Source organism: Muntiacus reevesi, chromosome 15 (assembly GCF_963930625.1).
Source record: "Muntiacus reevesi chromosome 15, mMunRee1.1, whole genome shotgun sequence".
NCBI lineage: Eukaryota > Metazoa > Chordata > Mammalia > Artiodactyla > Cervidae > Muntiacus > Muntiacus reevesi.
In genome coordinates, this window is record NC_089263.1 from 30,022,913 (window position 1) to 30,047,093 (window position 24,181).

Below are 24,181 nucleotides of genomic sequence, written 5' to 3' on the forward strand. Positions count from 1 at the left end.
AAAACCTATCACTAGATATGTTTCAAGCAAAGCAAGTGTCAAACTCACATGTGAATGAAGTTCTAAAAAAGATTTCCCAATCTCCATGCCATATAGCCACTTTCATAAGTAAATTAACAACACAATCATTTCTCAAACTACACTAAAAGTATAAGACAAACAGGTATGCTCAGGAAAACTAATCATACTGTATCAAGGGTCACATGTGAAGCATAATCAAGATGAAAGAAAAAGAAATGGGACCCTAATGCTCCAAACAAAATACATAAAATTCAGAGGGAAGAATATGCAAAAACAGAAGAAAAAAATCCAATCTGTAATGCTGGTCAAATAGTCCAAAGTCTTAGTTACACAAGTTGAATATGTTTGAAAACTCAGCAGTGGCCACAGGACTGGAAAAGGTCAGTTTTCATTCCAATCCCAAAGAAAAGCAATGCCAAAGAATGCTCGAACTACCGCACAATTGCATTCATCTCACACGCTAGTAAAGTAATGCTCAAAATTCTCCAAGCCAGGCTTCAGCAATACATGAACCGTGAACTTCCAGATGTTCAAGCTGGTTTTAGAAAAGGCAGAGAAACCAGAGATCAAATTGTCAACATCTGCTGGATCATCAAAAAAGCAAGAGACTTCCAGAAAAACATCTATTTCTGCTTTATTGACTATGCCAAAGCTGTTGACTGTGTGGATCACAATAAACTGTGGAAAATTCTGAAAGAGATGGGAATACCAGACCACCTGACCTGCCTCTTGAGAAACCTGTATGGAGGTCAGGAAGGAACAGTTAGAACTGGACATGGAACAACAGACTAGTTCCAAATAGAAAAAGGAGTACGTCAAGGCTGTATATTGTCACCATGCTTATTTCACTTATATGCAGAGTACATCATGAGAAATGCTGAGCTGGAAGAAGCACAAGTTGGAATCAAGATTGCAGGGAGAAATATCAATAACCTCAGATATGCAGATGACACCACTCTTATGGTAGAAAGTGAAGAGGAACTAAAAAGCCTCTTAATGAAAGTGAAGGAGGAGAGTGAAAAAGTTGGCTTAAAGCTCAATATTGAGAAAACTAAGATCATGGCATCTGGTCCCATCACTTCATGGCAAATAGTTGGGGAAACAGTGGAAACAGTGGCTAACTTTATTTTTTTTTTTTTTTGGTTCCAGAATCACTCCAGATGGTGATTGCAGCCATGAAATTAAAAGATGCTTACTCCTTGGAAGGAAAGTGATGCCCAACCTAGGCAGCATATTAAAAAGCAGAGACATTACTTTGCCAACAAAGGTCCATCTAGTCAAAGCTATGGTTTTTCCAGTGGTCATGTATGGATGTGAGAGTTGGATAAAGAAAACTGAGAGCCGAAGAATTGATGCTTTTGAACTATGCTGTTGGAGAAGACTCTTCAGAGTCCCTTGGAATGCAAGGAGATCCAACCAGTCCATCCTAAAGGAGATCAGTCCTCGATGGTCATTGGAAGGACTGATGTTGAAGCTGAAACTCAAATACTTTGGCCACCTGATGCAAAGAGCTGACTCATTTGAAAAGACCCTGATGCTGCAAAAGATTGAAGGCAGGAAGAGAAGGGGACGACAAAGGATGAGATGATTGGATGGCATCACCGACTCAATGGACATGAGTTTGGGTAAACTTCAGGAGTTGGTGATGGACAGGGAGGCCTGGCGTGCTGTGGTTTATGGGGTCGCTAAGAGCCAGACATGACAGAGTGACTGAACTGAACTGAAACTTCAAATAAAAAAAAAAAAACCCAAAGAAAGAGAGAGTAGTAAATTATTCGCCAGGGACCGAAAGGAGACAGACAGAAATAGGAAGAGACTGGTAAAAGGATACAAACTTTCAGTTATACAATGAATAAGACCTGAGCATCTAATGTATAATATGGTAACTATAGTTGATAACACTGTATTGTATAATTAAAATATGATACGGGAAAACTTAAATGTTCATACACACACACAAAAGATAACTATGTGAGGTGATGAATATGTTAATTAACTCAATGAGGGGAATTCTCTCACAATGCATATTTATATCAAATCATCATGTAAGTATCTATTTCATGTTAATTATACCTCAAAAAAGCTAAAAAAACACTTGTTTGAATAACAATAAAACAATCTAACTTTTAAAAATCAACAGATATCTGAATAAACAGTGCACCAAATAAGAGCTTCGGACAGAAAAAATACACACATAAAAAGATGTTCAAAAAGTAAATTAAAACCACATGAGAGCTATATATACAGACTAATATGAAATGGTTATAATTACAATGTGTAACCATGTCAAGTATTGGTGAGAATGTGGCTAACTAGAACACTCATGTACTACTGGTAAGAGTATATAAACTGTTTCTTTAAAAATTAAACTTCTCATAGGATTCCGCCAATCCACTCTTGGGTATTCACCGAAGAAAATAAAAGCACACATCTGCACAAAAGCTTGTACATGAATTTACACAGCAGCTATATCTACAATAGCCAAAAACTGTAATGAAAACAAATGTCCATCAACAAGTGACTGGATTAACAAACTACGGCATTTCTACACAATGTTATCCTTCTCAGCAATGCAACGGAAATGATACACACAACAACATGGATAAAATTCAAACTAACTATGCTGAGTGAAAGATTCCAGAGGAAAGAGTACTTACTCTATGATTCCATTCACATAAAATTCTGGAAAATGCTAACATCCATAGTGACAAAAAGCAGATCAGCAATTGCATGGTAAAAGAGTTGGAGGAAGGAAAGAATTACAAAGTGGTATGAAGAAACTTTTGAGAGTGATGGAACGGTTTATTATTTTCATTATACTCATGGTTTCAGGAATACATATGTCAAAACTCATCAAACTGATGCTTCACATATGTGTTATTTATCATCTGTAAATTATACTTCAATAAAGCTATAAAAATAATATATATCTCATAAGATTATTTTAAGAATAAAATATTGTACATAAAAAGTTTCAAATGAGCCTGTAAAAATGCTGTTATTCTGGTACCGAATAAACACTTGATAAATATTAACTTCTCATGTAACAATCGAAAAAGTACTTGAGCAACTAATTCAATGTTCAAGACACCTAATACATACCTTAGCTTCTTCTTCTTGTGCTTTTTTAACAATTGCTTGTAACTGTACCTCTCGTTTGAATTCAGCATGAAGTAATTTCTCTTCCATCATCCTACGTCGTTGGTCTAATAACCCTTCTTTCCACTTCCGGACTTCTTTCTCCTATATGCAGTGAATTATCACATTACTAATTTCAGCATACACAGTCATTTGACAAGAAGTTCAAACAGGTAAATAGCTTAGGAATTACAAAGTGAAGAACCAGGAAAGATCTAAAGATCATGACTAATTATTAAGAACGCAGACTATAAAGCCTGACAGTTCATAATCTACCAGTCACTTGCTAGATGTGTTAAGTGGATAACTTTTTTAGCCTACATCTCGGTTTCCTCATCTATAAAAAGAACATTAGTAGTATCTAACTCATAGGTTTTAAAGACTGAGTCAGTCAATATACGTAAAACTTTTAGAATAGTATATTAGATATTGCTCAAGAGAAATATTTGCTGCTATTATTATATTGCACTATAAGCACACTTAAAAATAGTAATTTTTATCCTTATAAACATTGTCTCTATAACTCAAATTCAAGACAAATGAGTAATTTTACCCTAGAAGTTAAAAAATGGTGAGAAGTTTGAAAAGTCACAATTATCTGCATAAGAACATTCTCTGAAGGAACACACTGAGTTTTGCTTATAGAAGAATAAAGATAATTATGATAGTTGCATTTAATTCCTTAAAACAATATCAAACAGGAGAAGTAAAAGACTTGTCCTGTGCTTCAACATTTTAGAACCAGCACCAAAAAGAATAAAGAAAATCAATGCTGACTTAACACAAATGGAAAGAAAACTAACATTTAAGTTGAATTTCAGCTACATAACAATGGGTTTAACCACCTTAAAAGGTATGATGCAGAAAGAGCACTGAAATAGGAGGCAAAAACAGGTCCTTAAAGCCCCAGCTCTGCAAATGATTGGTCATATGACACTGGAGACAGCCCTTAGTCTCTCCTAGATTCAGTTCTCACATCTATAAAATGGGGTTCAGGATCTGTTCAACTCTGTGTGCCTCACAGAAGTACTGTTGTGATCATATGAGACCATATAGGTAACAACAGTAATAAAAAAATAACCACTGTACAAATGGAAGGTGAGATTTATCATTTGAATTAATTAAAGTGATACTGACATTGATGGGAAATTAAACCAGAGAACTTCTAAGGTCTTGCACAATTTCAAGAATTTATTATTGTGTTTGCGTGAATTATCTGGAGATTATATTATACAGTGAGAAAATAAACTATGTAATTTTGTTTGTATTAAAAACACAGTAAGAAAAATAAATAAAAAATAAATAAATAAAAACACAGTAAGAAGGGAAAGTATAATTGTGTTAGAACACTTTTCTGAAGCTTAAAATGAAAAAATATATTAATTCTTGTAGAATCCCATTACAAGGAGACTGTTTTTCATACTTGATTTATCCAAACTAAATGATTAAAATAAAAATAATTAAATTCTTGAGATTCATGTTAAGAGAAAAATTACAGATTTTCTTCTTTTCCCACCAACTTTTCTACTGCATTAAGGAGAATCTTATGTCACCTCATTTTTACAATCAAACTGTTCGATCTAATTATCTCTCCCAATATTAAAACACACAAAAGGAATGAAAATACTTTTAACCTATGCCTATTAGTCCTCCTTTCGAGGACCAAAAGGTAAACAAAAGAGTTTACCTATACTACAGGAGAGGGCTTCCCTCATAGCTCAGTCGGTAAAGAACCTGCCTGCAATGCAGGAGATCCGGGTTCCATTCCTGAGTTGGGAAGATCCCCTGGAGAAGGAAATGGCAACCCACTCCAGTATTCTTGCCTGAAGAATCTCACGGACAGAGGAACCTGGCAGGCTACAGCCCACAGGGTGGCCAGAATCAGGCATGACTGAGTGACTAACACACTACAGGGGCCACATGGCTTCTATCATGCTGTGTCAAGTCTTTGTCGGACACAGACTCCAAGATGGCTCCAAATGATCCCAGTCACCTGGTATTCAGACCTTTGCATATTCCCCTCCCACACTGGTCAGGACTGTGACCAATCTGTTGTTGTTCAGTCACTAAATTGTGTTTGACTCTTTGCAACCCCATGCACTGTAGCATGCCAGGCTCCTCTGTCCTCCACTATCTCCCAGAGTTTGCTCAAATTCATGCCTAGTGAGTTGGTAATACTATCCAACCATCTCAGCCTCTGGTGCCTTCTTCTTTTGCTTTCAATCTTTCCCAACATCAGGGTCTTTTCCAGTAAGTTGGCTCTTTGCATCAGGTGGCCAAAGTACTGGAGCTTCAGCTTCAGCATCAGTCCTTCCAATGAACACTCAGGACTGACTTCCTTTAGGATGGACTGGTTGGATCTCCTTGTTGTCCAAGGGACTCTCAAGAGCCTTCTCCAGCACAATTCCAAAGTATCGATTCTTGGTGCTCAGCCTTCTTTATGGTTCAAATATCACATCCATACACAACCACTGGAAAAAATCATAGCTTTGACTATGTGGACCTCTGTCAGTAAAGTGATGTCTTTGCTTTTTAATACACTGTCAAGGTTTGTCATAACTTTCCTTCCAAGGAGCAATATAATTCAGCAAAAGTGATAGTACATCACTTCTAAGATTAGGTTATGAAAAGACAATGCAGCTTGCATTTTTGCAGCTCACTTATTTATTCTCTCTTTTTCTCTCTCAGATTATTCTGTGGCAATGGTAGCAGCCATGTCATGAGAACACTGGGCTGTGGAAAGACCCACATGGCAAAAAATGGAGGTCCACAACCAACCACTAAAGAGGACCCCAGGCCTGCCAAAAGCTACATGAGGGATCTAAAAGTGGATCTTTCATTTCCAAACGACTGCTGCCTGAGCCAACACACTGACTGCAACCTCACGAGAGACTCTGAACAAACAAACAAACAAAAAAATCACAACATAAGCCACTTCCAGTTTCCATGCCCAAGAAATTGTGAGCTAATAAACGTGTGTTGTTTTAAACTGCTGAGTCTTGAGGTCCTTTGTTACACAGCCTACATAACTAACACAGTACTCACATCTGCCATGTGTAATTAACAATAAGAATGACCATATATATATATATGGAACAACAGTCATCCAAGTACCATGCTACAGTTTTACATACTTGCTACATTCATCAACACAGCTGGTTAACAGTTACAAATGCCATTTTATGGATGAAGAAATTAAAAGGCAATATCATTAAGTAATTTGCCAAGGGCACCCACCACATGCTATCATGTGGTTAAAATCAGGATTTCACCAGACTGGCTATCTCTAGAGTTCATGTTCTTTCCACTACACCACATTGACCAAAAGTTACACTGCTCTAAATACTCCAACATTGCAGGCAGATTCTTTTGCCATCTGAGACACAAGGGAAGCCCCATAAATCTAATTAGTGCCCTGCTTATTAAAATCTGACCATCTCAGGTTCAAAACTATCCTACCAATTCATTGAACACTTTGCACAAGACTGACCAAGGAAACCCCCAATGAAAATGGCAAAAGACAAAGTGCAGCTTTAATAATCCATGCACACTGCAAATCATCAATTTACTAGGTTTTTAGGAATGACAGATTATGATTTCTTTTTTTAGAAAGGTACAGGTAATTTTTCAGTAGATAGAAATGCTTTTATTTTCTAGTAAATTTATTTTTACTGTTCTTTTAGCTTCTCTGAAAGCAGAAAGAGTCAGTATGAAAATAAGCCCAGCACTTTAAGGCAATCATGATTCTTTAAAAATTAAAAACTCACCCTTTCTAACAATTTCTGAAGCTTTAATGTTTTCTGTTCACGTAACTTTTCCCTTAGCTGCTGTGCTTTCATTTGTTTTTCTTCATGTTTCTTCTTAGATTCTGCAATTGTTCTATTAATACAAACAAATGGACAAGAGACACAAATGTTTACATGATAAAGCCAAAAATATCTTCTTTGGTCTTCAAAGATCTTAAAATAAATATAAACAATATACAAAATTAATTTGGCCTAACATTTCAGGAAAACATTGTCACTCTTCAAAAGATCTGAAACTGTCCTGAATAATGTACCTTAAAATAGTTATCAGTATATAATGACTTCATTTAATAATTAAGAATGGCTAGCTCCCTTCCTGTGAAATATTTCAAATTAATTTTCAAAGGCCAGACCTTTTACGAGATGGTGAGGAAAGTTTTTCATGCATATGAATTCCATGTCCTGGAGGCCTAGCAGGTTCTTCCTCTACAATATCCCCCCAGGATGTATTTTGGCGCCAAGATTCACGAGCTATTTTCAGAAAAAAGAAAACCACTATTAACTGTTTAACCACGTAATTCTACAAAACCAACTTTTGAGAACTGATTTTTAAAAGGCATCCTACTCTAAATTATTCATTTTACACAAAAACCACATGTATTAACAATCTATTTTGTACTGCTCTACCTATACATACAACACACACACATACAAACATGCACACATAATTACCTTCATAATCTGCAAGGACATCATTCCAGTTCATACCACAGAAAGATACACTGCCACTGCCCATGCTGGCCTAAAATGTAATAAGAAAAATTGAAAAATAGTTGAACCAATTATGAACTAATAAAAGGAACTATAAATGAAATTTTCCTATCTATTGCTCATATATTTCATTTAGCAAACAGTCCAACACCAACATTAACAGCAGAAATGAATGAAATAATTTTAAAAGAAAAGTATTGGCCTTAAACTATTACTACATAAAACTCTGAAATATTCAGAGTATACATCATAAAAGCTCAAAAGTGCTTGCTGGGCATTAAAATTTAATAGAAAAATGTTTGAAAGATTCACAGTTACTTTCATTCTTTAAGAAATCCCTCTCATCAACATATACATCATGAGCGCTTAGTGACAGCAAGGCAATGTATCATTTGCTTTTTATCAGTAGAATAGAAAAAGATATCTTAGATTCTTCTTCAATCTATACACTTATAATCTGAGAAATGTTATGTATTTCCTTACTCTGAGGTTCAATTTCATTTGTAAAATGAGAAACCAACTTCCAGCTTGTCAATTGCATCATATATAAAGAACACTTGGTAAAGTGCTTTAAAAGGATTTCCTATTGTTTATTGTATATCTCAATCACCCAGAGAATAAAAATGCTAAAAGCTCACAGAAAAATCACTGTCATTGTCAGTTTCAATGTTGATATCGTTGTTTTCTTCAGCTTCAATTTCTCTAGTTAACTGCTCCTCTTCAGCAATAGCACTGGCAATGGCTTCTTCATTGGCCTTTTCTAGACGATCTGCTAGCTCTTCTTTTTTAGCAAGAACTTCTGCCATAGACTATAAAGTTAAAAACAAACAATAAGAAGAATCATCAGTAGACTGGAAAGTCAAGTAATTATTTCTCTCTTTATGTTCTAATCATATACTCAACATATACATAAAAACACCATTGATAAAAAACTATAAAACTTGGGGTCCAGCTCTGTGACTCAGAAATTTCTTAAAAGCAAGAGACTATTCTGTTTTCCATAAAATGATACAATAACCCATGACTTACTTTCTTACCACTCTGCTGTGTATGACAAACTGTGAAGTTATATAAATAAGAGGTATTGTTATTAATGATAAAGTGTGAATTTCATTCGAGCACCAAAATTCAAAACAGTTACAGACCAAATATCTTACAAACAAAAGAAAAACACTATTCTTAAAAAGGAACATTAAAAAATTATGCCATAATGGTGTTATTAATATTTTTGAACATATATACCTAATTTAAAATTATGCATTAGAAGTATGTCATACAAATAATATGTACCAGAATTAATTGATAAATCCCTATAATAAGCTTAAACATGTATACTATAAATGCTGAGGCAAACACTGAAATAACAAAGATTTATGACTACTAAGCCAACAAAGGAGACAAATTTAAAAATGTAATTAATTAAAAAGAGGGGAGAAAAGTAGGAAAAGCGGGATAAAGAATAGATGAGTCAAAGAGAAAAACAATAAGATGGCAGATTTAAAAGAACCATATTCATAGTCGCATTAAACAGAAATAGTCTAAACACCTCAACTAGTAGACTCAAATCTGGATAAAAGCAAGACCCCAAACCACATGCTGCACGTAAGAAACCTAATTTAAATATGAGAGTATAAACAGATTACAAATAAAAGAGCTACCATACTAACACTAATCAAAAGAAAGCTGAATTATTAATATCAGACACAGTAGGTTTCAGAACAAAAAATACGACAAGAGATAAAGCAGATCATTTCATAATGATAGAACAGCTAATTTATTAAGAACAAAATAATCCTAAAGATTTGTGAATTTAAGAACAGACCTTCAAAACAAAAGAAGCAAAAACTGACAGGATTGCAAAACAAAATAAACCTAACGGGAATGTAAAATGGTACAGTCACTTCGGAAAATTGTCTGATAGTTTTACACAAAGGTTAAAAATAAAGTCACCACGTGTTAGTCGCTCAGCTGTGTCCAACTCTTTGCGACCCCATGGACTGTAGCCCACCAGGCTCCTCTGTCCATGGAACTGTCCAGGCAAGAACACTGGAGTGGGTAGCCACTCCCTTCCCCAGGGGAATCTTCCCATGTATTGAACCCAGTTCTCCTGTGTTGCAGGCAGATTCTTTACCATCTGAGCCACCAGGGAAGCCCATATGAAAGTTACCATATGACCCAAAAGTTCCAATCCTAGATGTACACCCAGGAGAAATGAAACCATACATTCACACAAAAACCTGTAAACAAATACCTAATGTAGCATTATTCACAAATGCCAAAAAGTCGAGAACACCTCATGTTCATAAACTAATGAATGGATAAAATATGGTAAAGTTCACATACTGGTACAGGCTCAAACACAGATGAACCTTGAAAATAACATGCTTAGTGAAAGAAACCATTCACAAAGACCACATATTGTGTTCCACTTCTATAAAATGTCCAGAACAGGCAAATCTATGAGAGAAAAGACAGATGAGTGGTTGTATACAGCTGGGAGGGTAGGGAGAAAGCGAGGCCTGCTCATGGACACCGGGTTTTTTCTGAAGTGATGAAGTGTTCTAAAACTAATCATGGTCATGTTTGCACAACTCTGTGAATATACTAAGAAACACTGAACTGTACACTTTAAAAGGATAAACTGTATATTATGCAAGTTATATCTCAATAAAGTTGGTTTTAAAAAGGCAGCCCCACAGATACACACAGAGATTTCAAGACCTCTCTCTCAACTGATGGAATAGGTACAAAAAATTGGCAAAGGAGACCTGAACAACATTATCAACAAAACTGACCTAGATATTTTCTCAAGAGAAATGAAAACATATGTTTAAAACAAAGACAAATGTTCATGGTGCCTTTATTCATAACAGAGAAACTGGAAACAAACATCTGTCAACAACTGGAAGGATGAACGTATTGAGCTACATGCATATGACAGAGTACTCCTAAAGACAACAGAAAAAGAAGGAACTATGAACATACACAGTGATGTCAGTGAACCTCAAAATAATTATGCTAAGTGAAAGAGGCTAAACATTACATAATTTACATTAATTATATTATTCCATATACAGAGAATTCTGAAAATGCTAATTAGTATGTAGTGGCAGCAGAACAGTGTTAACCTGGGAAGGGGAAACAGGGAAGAGCAGAAAGAAGGATGACAGAAGAGAATGTAAAACTTTAGGAGGCAATCGATACTTTCATTATCTTGATTGTTGTGATGATTTCATAGGTATAAACACATGTCAAAATATATCAATGTATATACTTTAGATATGTGCAGTTTATTGAAAATCAATAACACCTCAAAGGTATTAAAAATGCAAGTGCTTGAGCTTCAGCTTATTACTGAATTGGTCTGAAGCCTAAACATTGGTAGCTTCTTTAAAGCCACCCCTCCCAACTGCATCTACCCTGGTGATACTCTGCTCCCTCAAAACACACAAGATTGTCCTTGGGGAAGAGAATGGGATGAAGGAGTTTAGATGAGAAATCATTTCTTTGCATCATAAGTTTTTTCTCTAAAAACTCTTGAATATTACAGAAACTAACTTCTTAAGGTGTCACACCAACATCACAAATAACAATGATTAGAAAGCTATTAAAGTTGAATAGATTTAACTTTGTAGAAGGTATGTTCTCATGTGAGCTTATTTCCTTCCTAATCTTATCTTCTCCAGAGAACATTTCTATTTTGTTTCTTAAGACATGAAAATATTTTAACATAGTAACACAGCTTATGAATGAAATGATTTAATTATCCACATACAACTTCTACTATTTTCCACACTGTGAAATTCAAACAAATATCTGTATACATCATCATTCCTAAATTTCTAAATTTTCATTAAAATCTGGAATTTCAGTAAATCTAAAAAAATTAATCCAGGGTAGCTAGGATTTATATCAGCACATTTTTACAATGCTGGCAAAAGTGAACCTTAAACATAAAGGTTCTCACAGTCATTTTTAGCTTAGCTTTCTGTTAAATAAATAAGAGAACTGCAGATTTTTTTTACTCTAACCATCTATGAGACAATATTATATAGATGGAAAAAAGGAAACAGTTTTCTCAATACAACCACAGTTCTCTATAATCCTTCACTTAGAATCTCAACAATGAGGTGCTTCTCTAGAGCAACCCACAGAAGTATCACTGCCAAGACAAACTAAAAATATAAAATTTTTTCAAAACCTTGCTTTAGTTAAAACTCCTCTAAAACTTCTCTAAAACTTCCTCTAAAACTTAGTATAAGACTATACTAATATTCATATGTAAAGTGGAACTTATTTTCTTTCAAGTATGTAATGTCACGCTCAAAATAATATTTCAATATTCCACCACAAGCTAATTTTACCTATGTGATCAAAATAAAAATGATGAGAGAAGAATTTTTAAAAAATTATTTTATGCTTACTTAAGTATAGGATGTTTTTCTTCTTTTGAAATTTGATTCTCACAGAATCAATTCACAAAATAAATAATTTAATATGATACCTATGAAATTTAATATGATATCTATGAAAAGAAAACATAATTTCTACCCCATACATTAAACTTACTTATATGACAGTAATTACATTTAACTTTCAAAAAATTCACACTAAAAGATGTAAGTTAAAAACAAATTACCCTTATTCCTTTACAAAGGAATCTAAATATTAATTTGTTTTTCTTATTACTATAACTCTTATTTTTCCTTAAACAACTCATATCAAGTTTCATCTATATCTAATCTAAAATATATGATTTGGCCTAATCCTGGTGGCTCAGTGGTAAAGAATCTACCTCAATGGAGGAGACACAGATTTGATCCCTGGGTCAGGAAGATCCCTTGGAGGAGGGCATGGCAACCAACTCCAGTAGTCTTGCCAAGAAAATCTCACGGACAGAGGAGCCCGGCTGGTGACCATGGGGTCACAAGAGTCAGGCACGACTGAGGCTACTGAGCACGCCACATGCACCATCTGCTGACATCATCTTTCAGCATCATAAAGCACTAAGTTTAAAAAGAAATTATAGTATATGGTGGCCATTTAAAAATGAAAATTGGAATGACTTTTCTCAACAGCTTTTTATATGGAGCTACTCCTTCTGAAAATTACTTTTTAAAAATGCCAGCATGACCTATTCTGAACTATCCTCAGGCCAAGCTATCTTACTACTTAAGTGGAAAAGAGAAAGACATGAGCAGAATTAACTATTCATCCAAAAACATAATCCTATAAATAATTTCAAGTCAATGCATTTTTAAAGATTCAGCAATAGGGATGACAAATTTCATCTTAAAGACCAATTCCAAATGATAACTATCTAAAGTATTCTGTTAAGAGAATTTTAAAACTAAGTTCATTACACACCATTTCCCAACAGAGTGGTAGATGTTGCATAGAAGACATTAATGTTATAGTTTCTTAATGCTAAAGAACACTGGACCAAATCATACAAAACTAAATGATTTTGAGCAAGTTACTTGACTCCCAGTCTCATTTCTATCCTCTACAAAATAAGAAGAATCTTAACTACATCCAAAGTTTGCTATAAGAATAACATGTTAACATAAAAAAACAAATAAAATGCTATGCTTAAAAGTGCTCTGTAAAGTGTAGAGAAATGCATTATTGGAATTTTTGCTTCTTTAATATATCTACTCAGAATTCTGAGAAGTTGTTCTTACCAAGTTAGCAGCACTCACATTTGAAATATCTGAAGGATCCATTTCAGTTTCTATTCTTGCTTTTTCTGCTGAAAATTTGTCTTCACTTGCTTGCAAAGAAGGTGTGTCAGCTTGCTGAATAACTGAAACACACTCTGTATCAATGTGAACAGCAGGTATTTCAGAAGTTGGAACAGAATTGTCTGGTAAGAAACTACTCCCAGAGTTCTTGACATCATCCAGTGTACTCACTGTGAACTAACAAAACATATTGTAGAATGAATCAGAGGTAACAAAAAATACTCACTCACTATTTCACTCTAGAAAAGCTGATTCTGCTTAACCCACCAACTGTGAAGCAGCAGTTGGCTGGCTAACAGACCAATCACTCATTATTTTGGTACGTTTTAAGTGTTAGAAAAGAAATGCTAAGAAGCCACAAATTTTATTTACATATCTACTATGTTTAAGGATACTGAAGTGCTTTAAGAAATTAAGCAATATATGTTACAATTATGTTTGATTTTAGTAGGCTGATTCCTGATGGCTATACTATATGCTTCACAAAAGAAATCTAGTCACAAATATAATAAATATTATGCTTTATGTTCAAATAACTAAAGGTATTTACATAGTTTTTATGAAAACTAATATCAAATGAAGGCACTTCTCACCAAATATGTACTTTAAAGGCATTTTACTCAAAACATGGAACTCACTCTCTTTAGATAACATTAATACAACCTTAATGCATCTTTCATGAAGACTCACATGGTACATAATACCAAATCTTAGATCTAAAAGAGAAATATACCATAAAAAGTAGAGTATATGTCAGCAAGCAATTTCCTTAAGCAATTCATATTCTTTAGACTTCAATAGCCTCTCCATTCCCCTTTAAGAATATTTAACACAAAAGCAACAGAAATGTGAAAACCATCTAGAACAAATACAACTTTTGCTTAGGTCAAATACGTTACATCTTTTAAAAATTTTAGAGTTTAGTGAACAGAACAGGACTTTATTTTCACTTTCTAACAGAGTACAGAAATAATGGGGCTATGCTTTTCAGTACTCAAGAGTAATGAACTCCAAGGAGAAGAACGAAAATCTAAAGTTGTGAATTTAAAACTCACTCACACCACTACTTAAATAAACATCAGATAAACACTGCAGTGACCATAAAAACCCAGGCTTGATATAGTATTTATGTAAATACTAAACTTGGCCAAATCTTATAAACTACTTTAAAAATTCTATTGGTTATAACTTTAAAGTGTCCCAAAGTGTTCATTTTAGCATACGCATTATTCAAATAGCATCACAATGTTTATATTGCTATCAACATTATCCATGCATCAGTCATCATGGTTTATAATCTTCTCAGTAATATTTATATTAGCATTACTGATCTTTACAATATAGTCAATCCTGTTTATTAAAAAACCAGTATCAACTTAAATAACAGAATCAAAGCTAAACTATAAAGTAATGGTGAAAATATATGAATATGCTAATTCCATTTTCAGAATGAGAGTGGAGAAAACACAGCTATTAATATTAGCTTGGCCACCATAAGCAGTGAACTTTTATACTGAAATAATTCAGCAATAATTACTCATAAGCTCTATGTATAGACTATTTCTAAAATCTTAAAATCATATAAACTTATTCTTTACACAAAATTAGCACTTTTTTTATAATGTTAAATTTTATAGTTAAAATGTATGTTAGCAAAAATGCTAAATGTTGGTTAAATGATGTAAAAAGTGATTTCTTCATCAAACTTACCTACATTTAAAAGTTTCTTAAAGTTTTACCCAACAGTTGTGTACTGATGAACTTACTATGTGCCTATGACTCTGCTCCATATTATTGGAAATTAAAAGGCAATATGGGCTTCCCTGGTGGCTCAGACAGTAAAGAATCCACCTGCAATGCATGAGACCTGGATTCGACCCCATGATTGGGAAGATAACTTGGAGAAGGGAATAGTGACCTACTCTAGTATTCTTGCCTGGAGAATCCCATAGACAGAGGAGCCTGGCAGGCCACGTCCATGGGGTCGCAAAGAGTTGGACACGACTGAGTGACTTTCACTTTCACACTTTCATAAGATACTACCCACAAGGAGTTTTCAATCTCATGTGGGCATAAAACATATACACATTAAACAGTTCTAAAACATTAAGAATAATGCAGGATTAAGAGCTATTATTATCATTAAGAAAAAAAAAAATGGGAGTCTAAAAAAAAAGAAATATTCTACAGGTAAAAGAAGAAAATTTTAAAAAGCTACTATTCTGAACTGAGAAATATTACAGTTATTTTACAACTTTTTTACTTAGTCTCTGTACCCATATCAAACAATCTCTTATATTTCACTAATGACTTTGCAGAAAACTATACTAAGTGAACATAAATCTTTCTGTAAACAAATATCTTTCAAAAATGCATTGCTAAACCAAACAAGTAAAATAAACTTCAAATGGACTAAAAGAAGTAGTACTGGGAATATTAATCTTAAGGAATTATTTTAAATATTAGCAAGTCACTCTATACTTGGACTGTAGAAAACAAAAGTAGAGCAAGTGAAAAATGATTCTTACTTTCATCACTTTAAATAACGCTACAAATGAAGCAGGAGGACACCACTTTAACAAAGTAATCAAAGTCAACAAACATGGGCACATTGGTATGATATTTCTTTAGATGTGAGGCTGACAATTGCTTTATTTTTGTCCAAAATGCATAAGCTAAAGTGAATAATGAATAAAGAAACTGAAAAACACTGTACCAAGAAAATCTGCAATGTATTCTTCAAAAAAATGAATGTCATGAAAAATAAAGACAGGGTGAGTAACTGATGCTGGTCAAAGATATTAAAGAAACAAAGTCAAATACAATGTATGATTCTAAGCATCATGGATCAGGGAAAAAATTTCTGTGAAGAAATTACTGGGACAACTGGAATTTTTGAAAATCGGACTATAAGTTTAGATAACAAATTATATAAATGTCAAATTTCCTGAATTTTATTATTATAATATGATTATGGAAAAGAGTTTTCTGTTCTTTGGATATACATGCTGTAGAATTTAAAGGTGAATGGCTGTGATGTTTGTACATTACTTTCAAAAGTAACATGGAAATAAAGAGAGAAAAGGGACTGTGACAAAATGTTAATCTGTGAATCTAGAAAAAGGGTACCAGATGGTTCATTATTCTGTTCTTGCAACTTTTCTATAGATCTGAAATTTTTCACAATAAAAGTAAAACAATGAAGTAGAAAAATTAAGACATTCCTACTTATATATATCTCCCATATAAAGAGCAGTAAAAGGACTTTCAGAATGTACTACCTGGGTTCTTTCTGCAAGAGGATGATCACATGAGTGTACTGGGTCCTTGGGCCGAGATTCTATAGTATTAGAAGGTTCATCTCCAACAAATTCACTTTTCTGTACGCTTTCATCAGGCAAAAGATGTACATTTTCTTTATCACTGTCATCCTTTGATCTTAATGCTTCTGTTGGTAATGAAGTTTTTGGCATCACTGCTGTTGATCGTGAACGAACAGGCCTTCCTCTCTGAACAGTTTCCCATCCTTCAGCATCTTTCCGTTCTATGCAGTTGAGAGAAGAAAATAAATTAAGAATTATTTAGAAGATATAAATTTTCAAAAACCTATAAAATAAAAATATTTTACAATCTAATTCTCATTGAATGTAACTAAGCTATAAACATGACACTAATTACTATGCAAAGTGCATTCACATGTGTGTGTGTATATGTGTGTATTATCTAATTCCTATGACCACACAGGGTAGGTATAATTATCCCTATCTTACAAATGATAAAACTGAGATTAAGACTGACCTAAGACCCCACAGTCAGAAAGTAATAACATTTATATAATGTATACCATTACTGGTCGGGGCATAGACTAGGATTACTGTGATACTGAATAGTTTGCCTTGGAAACGAAGAGAGACCATTCTGTTGTTTTAGAGACTGCATCCAAGTACTGCATTTCGGACACTTTTGTTGACTATGATGGCTACTCCCATTTCTTCTGAGGGATTCTTGCCCACTGTAGTAGATATAATGGTCATCTGAGTTAAATTCACCCATTCCAGTCCATTTTAGTTCACTGATTGCTAAAATGTCGATGTTCACTCTTGCCATCTCCTGTTTGACCACTCCCAATTTGCCTTGATTCATGAACCTAACAGTCCAGGTTCCTATGCAGTACTGCTCTTTACAGCATCAGACTTAACTTCCATCACCAGTCACATCCACAACTGGGTATTGTTTTTGCTTTGGTTCCATCTCTTCACTCTTTCTGGAGTTATTTCTCCACTGATCTCCAGTAGCATATTAGGTACCTACCGACCTAGGGAGTTCATCTTTCAGTGTCCTATCTTTTTGCCTTTTCATGCTCTTCACGTATTCTCAAGGCAAGAATACTGAAGTGGTTTGCCATTCGCTTCTCCAGTGGACCACGTTTTGTCAGAACTCTCCACCATGACCTGTCTATTTTGGGTAGCTCTACATGGCATGGTTCATAGTTTCACTGAGTTAGACAAGGCTGTGGTCCATGTGGTCAGTTTGGTTAGTTTTCCATGGTAGAAAGCAAAGAACTAAAGAGCCTCTTGATGAAAGTGAAAGAGGAGAGTGAAAAAGATGGCATAAAATTCAACATTCAGAAAACTAAGATCATGGCATCCGGTCCCATCACTTCATGGCAAATAGATGGGGAAAAAAAATGGAAACAGTGAGAGTTTATTTTCTTGGGCTAAAAAAATCACTGCAGATGGTGACTGCAGCCATGAAATTAAAAAGCACTTGCTCCTTGGAAGAAAAGCTATGACCAACCTAGACAGCATATTAAAAACCAGAGACATTACTTTCCCAACAAAGGTCTGTCTACTCAAAGCTATGGTTTTTCCCGTAGTCATGTATGGATATGACAGTTGAACAAAGAAAGCTGAGAGGTGAAGAATTGATGCATTTGAACTGTGATGTTGGAAAAGACTCTTGAGTCTCTTGGACTGCAAGGAGATCCAACCAGTCCATCCTAAAGGAAATCAGTCCTGAATATTCATTGGAAGGACTGATGCTAAAGCTAAAACTCCAAAACTTTGGCCACCTGATGTGAAGAACTGACTCACTGGAAAGACCTTGATGCTGGGAAAGATTGAAGGTGGGAGGAGAAGGGGACAACAGAGGATGAGACAGTTGGATGGCATCACCGACTCAATGGACATGAGTTTGAGTAAGCTCCAGGAGCTGGTGATAGACAGGGAAGCATGGTATGCTGCGGTCCACGGGGTTGCAGTCAGACACGACTGAGCAACTGAACTGAACTGAATGTATACTATGTGCTACCACTGTTATAAATGCCTTATATAACTCTTAATCTTCCCCTAAGATCAGTACTATCATTCCCATATTACCAATGAGGAAACTGAGACAAAAGGTAAAGCCAAGATGTAAGTCCAGGCAAATTGGTTCTGATGTCAATGGTCTAATGGATATGTAAAAACTGCCTCTCCATCTTTTAGAATCCAAACATAGGCCTATCTCCAAAGTTCAAGTACTTTTCCCCTTAGTATCAAAGTATACACTGACTTAGCAAAAAAGGAAAAAAAAGACTATTTTAATGATCATAAGATTATAGAATGTTAACTGAATGAACACTCGAGGAACTAGTTCAGTATTTTACCATACACATAAAAAAATGAGGGCCTATGTCCAAAGACACAGAGCAAAATAGCCTAAAATAAATATGAATCTTCTACTACGTTTCAAAATGCCACAACCTGAGGTATACACCTATACAGTTAGTAGCCATAATTTTTAAGTTTATAGGCTAAAATGTAGTGTGTCAACATGAAGATATCTAGTTCTGGCCAAGATGGAGTAGCCTGACTTGCATCTCCAGGTCCTCCTTCTTACAACTAAGAACTCTGGAAAAACACACAAAATAAGCACAGGAAGATTTTAAAAGACAGAAAGAGATAGGTGGACTGCCTAGTGACCCTGGGAGTTAAAAGCAGCATAGCAATGAGTTCTCTGTGTTTCCTAATTGCTTTCTATATATGACAGGATGGTACAAAGGCCTCCAACCCAGAAAGAACAAATGATACAGACAAAACAGGCATCAGCAAAGCTTGTTTTGCCAAGTCGAAAGGCAGAGGAAACGATGACCTAAGAAAATAATCATTTTGGCAATCCTCGTTCTATTCAGCCAAGCATCAGTGGAAAACTTGCACCTTATGGTTTCAATAGGGGTAAGTAGAGAGTTGAGCTTCCATTGCCCACGTGGTAGAAACAGATGGTCCAACTCCCTCACCAAAACAGTGTCAGCAAAGGTGAAGAGTGAGCTGAGTTTCTCCCTCCAAATGACATTAAACAAGGTAGAAGGAGCTGGAGTTAGTCAACACTCTACTTTTCCCCAATCCTAGTGTCAGTGGGAAACTGAACTTTCATACCCACTGAGCAGCAGTGAGACTTAATGAGGCAGTGAGAGCCAGAAGTGGTAGACACTGATCCGCCCCACGCACACTGTCATAAGGGTCCGACGCTGGGCACAGCCTCTACCTTCATCCAACATCAAAGACACACAGAATGAGTCAATATTCTGATCTCCCTCACCTGCAGTGTTGGCAGGTCCCATATAGAAAGCTGAGCTTTCACCCTCACCAACATCACTGCCACAGAATAAATTAGTAGAAGACACATTTACTCAGCACATGGATCCCATCTCACCTGTGATGATGCTAGCAGGACCCATCAGAAAGCTAAGATTCCACTCCACCTCACACAGGTAAGTCAGGAGTCAGTCCTCCCTTCACACTGCCCCTCCCTTGTGTCAGTGGGGGCACAGAAGAGAACGAATAAAAACTTTCCAAACTTAGTGAAAGATATAAAACTAAAGGAACTAAAAACATATAAAACTAAAAGAACTAAGAAATCCAAAGAAACTGATGCTAAAACACATCATAATGAAACCTCTGAAAACAAAAAACAAAGAAAAATTCTTAAAAGAAGCCGCTGGGGGAGACAAGAAGCCATAGGGAAAAGATAAATTATCTATAGCAGAACATCAGTTTTAACGACAGCAAATTTCTCTTCTGAAACACTGAAGGCCCGGAGGAAATGGCACAACTTTCAAGGACTGAAAGAATTATCAATCGCAAATTCTAAATCAGTGAAACTATGCTTCAGGAATGAAGAATAAATAAGGCATTCTCAGATGAAACGAAAACTAAGCAAGTGTGTCATTAGCAAACCAGCCCTTAAAGGATGACCAGAGGGAATTTCCTAAAGAGAAATTAAATAAGTTAAAAAAAAAAAAAAGAACATGGACCAAATTCTCCAACCAAAAGACTCAGAGTGGCATACTAGATAATAAAACAAAAGCATACAGTTATAACTGGAAATGGAACAACAGACTGGTTCCAAATAGGAAAAGGAGTATGTCAAGACTATCTATTGTCACCCTGCTTATTTCACTTATATGCAGAGTACATCATGAGAAATGCTGGGCTAGAAGAAGCTTTTCTGGAATCAAGATTGCAGGGAGAAATATCAATAACCTCAGATATGCAGATGATGCTATCCTTATGGCAGAAAGTGAAGAAGAACCAAAGAGCCTCTTGATGAACATGAAAGAGCAGAGTGAAAAAGTTGGCTTAAAGCTCAATATTCAGAAAACTAAGATATGGAATCTGGTCCCATCACTTCATGGCAAATAGATGGGGAAACAGTGGAAACTGGCTGACTATTTTGGGGGGCTCCAAAATCACTGCAGATGATGACTGCAGCCATGAAATTAAAAGACACTTACTCCTTGGAAGGAAAGTTATGACCAACCTAGACAGCATATTAAAAAGCAGAGACATTACTTTGCCAACAAAGGTCTGTCTAGCCAAAGCTATGGTTTTTCCTTTAGTCATGTATGGATGTGAGAGTTGGACTATAAAGAAAGCTGAATGCCGAGGAATTGATACTTTTGAACCGTGGTGTTGGAGAAGACTCTTGAGAGTCCCTTGAATTGAAAGCAGATCAAACTAGTCAATCCTAGAGGAAATAAATCCTGAATATTCACTGGAAGGACCAATGCTGAAGCTAAAGCTCCAATACTTTGGACACCTGATGCAAAGAGCTGACTCACTCGAAAAGACCCTGATGTTGGGAAAGACTGAAGGCAGGAGGAGAAGGGGATGACAGAAGATGAAATGGTTGGATGGCATCACTGACTCAATGGACATGAATTTGAGCAAGCTCCAGGAGAGGGTGAAGGACAGGGAAGCCTGGTATGCTACAGTCCATGGGGTCACAAAGAGTCGGACACAACTGAGTGACTGAACAATAGGCCATGCCATTATATGATTCACCGTGTGGAAGATATTTTATTTCAAGGGAAAAAAATACTTACAAAATGCTCACTCCTGTGACTAGTATATTAACTCATTACCTTATTGCTTAAATATTGTGACTATGTTACTACATTTATTTATACTTTAAAATAAGGACTAGATGGAACCTGTAATCTTTTATTTGAAAAATATGCATTTTGAAATCTGCAAGGGGAAAGCACGCTTAGATTTTTTGTTGTTTTCTTAAACTTTTTACTATTTTTTCATTTTATTATTTATTACATTTATATATTTTATTATGAAGATTTTCAAATACAGTACACAGAAAATAGTATTATGAACTCCCTGCTCTAATCATTAAGCTTCAATAATTATCAACATTCTACTGCTCTTATTTCATTTCTTCTTCCCTATTGTTTTTTCTGAGATATTTTCTGAGATATTCTGAGAAATTTTATTTATTTTTGGCAGTCCTAGGTCTTCGTTGCTGTGAAGATTTTCTCCAGTTGCAGAGAGCGGGGGTTACTCTCTAGTTGACGAACCTGGGTTTCTCACCGGTGTGAGAGCATGTGGAGCATGAGCACTAGGGTGTCGGAGTCTCAGTAGCTGTAGCCCGCGGGTTCAGGAGTTGTGGCTTCGGGCTCTATAGCACAGGCTCCGGAGTTGTGGTGCATGGGCTTAGCTGCTCCACAGCATGTGGGACCATCCCAAATAAGGGATCAAACCTGTGTCTCTTGCTTTGGAAGGCGGATTTTTTTTACCACAGAGCCACCAGGGAAACCCTGTAATATTTTAAAACAAACCCTAGAAACATCACTTCTCCTGGAAATATTCAGTATGTGTCCTTTTTTCTAATGTACTTTTTCAAAGCATTGGGTTTTTTTCTGTCTGGCTTTGCTGGCTCTTTGCACCATGCGAGCTCTTCTCCAGTAGTAATGAGCAGTACTCTTTCGTTGTGGTGCACGGGTTTCTCACTGCAGTGGCTTCTCTTGTGGAGCTCAAGAGAAGGGCGTATGTGGCTTCAATAGCTGAGGCACGTGGGCTCAGGATCACAGGCTCAAACAGTTGTGACACAGAGGCTTAGTTGCTCTGCAGACGTGGGATCTCCCCCGATCAGGGATCAAAACCTGTGTCTCCTACATTGGCAGGCAGAATTTTTACCACTGAGCCACCAGGGAAACCCAGTATGTGTCTTTAAAAGATAGAATTTTTAAAATATAACATCATCATTAACATAACCAACAAAATTACTAATAATACCTTAAATCATATACCTTCCAGTCATATTCAATTTTAATTCACGTTTAACTCTTTAAAAATTTATTTATCTCTGTTCTATACTTTAAGTATATATATGTATATATAAAGAAAAATTTTAAAATCAACCTCATAAAAACCAAATATACAAAAAGAAAAAAACAACTAAATTATGAAATTAAGTTCAACAAAAGATTTTTGATTCCAGATAATTTAACTGGCTCATCCTTAGGAACACTATGATTAATTACTTTATAAAGAAAAACAGCCCTTTTGGAAAGCTTCTTTACAGAAAAAAATACTGCTTAAAACTTGGACCTAATCCAGAAACCAATAAGATGGCCAATACAAACATTATCACACAATTTTTTTTAAAAACCTGAAATAAATGAAGCAATTCAAAAGAAGAGTATATCAAAATAGAAACTATAACACAGGTCTATTAAACACTAAGAAATTAGTTGTGGACAAATTACATTTTTAATGAAAACTTCAGTAAAAACTATATCGAAAAATCATTCCCATAAATAAGGATACTTCTTAAAAACAGTAAATCATTATTTAAACTATCAGAGAACTTCTAAATACTTACAATAATTTTAGAGATGTGCCAAAAGCTCAAAACTATATTTTACACCACCATTTTTACACTCCAGAATTTTCACAAATGTCATTAATAAAGTAGTACAAGGCTCCTCCTGCGCCCACTGCTGGCTCTGGGGGCGCGGAGTGGGGCCAAAAAAAAAAAAAAGTAGTACAAAATTCAAGTCAATACAACCAATAATTTCAAAAGCACTGGGATAATCTTAACCTGTTTTTTGTTATTATTTTTATTTATCACTATATTTAACTCACTAATATTTTGTTCAATGTTCAAGATAAAATGTTGCTTTATTGTAATATCATTTAGGTTTTGATATTAAGGTTATAAAATGATCTCTCTTTTATTCTGAGCAAGAGTTTCTTTAAGATTGAAGCTATCTTTACCTAAAATCTTTGGAAGACTTCATAGGTGAAGCCATCGTGACCTGGAATTTTCTTTATGAAAAAATGTTTCATTATTAACCCATATTCTCTTTTATACTTATAAGTTCCTTCAAGTTTTTCTAATTCTTGCTATGCAATTTTTGTTATATTTTTCAAGTTATTTATCAATTTCTTCTAAGTTTCTAAGTTTGGTGTATAATATTGGTCATAA

General features: G+C 35.2%; 1 protein-coding gene across 2 annotated transcripts in view; it reads right to left on the reverse strand.

The window, feature by feature from the left end:
* SCAPER (S-phase cyclin A associated protein in the ER) overlaps nt 1–24,181 on the reverse strand; it is a 398,005-nt gene that overhangs the window by 276,507 nt on the left and 97,317 nt on the right. The window contains exons 9-15 of one of the 2 annotated variants that reach the window (XM_065906683.1): nt 16,702–16,964; nt 13,379–13,597; nt 8,315–8,485; nt 7,638–7,707; nt 7,319–7,436; nt 6,927–7,038; nt 3,124–3,264 (exon numbers count right to left, since the gene is read on the reverse strand). In XM_065906683.1, coding sequence (XP_065762755.1) covers nt 3,124–3,264; nt 6,927–7,038; nt 7,319–7,436; nt 7,638–7,707; nt 8,315–8,485; nt 13,379–13,597; nt 16,702–16,964 — 1,094 coding nt within the window. Of the gene's footprint in view, nt 1–3,123; nt 3,265–6,926; nt 7,039–7,318; nt 7,437–7,637; nt 7,708–8,314; nt 8,486–13,360; nt 13,598–16,701; nt 16,965–24,181 lie in introns of both variants that reach the window. The other variant, XM_065906682.1, reaches the window with a different exon arrangement.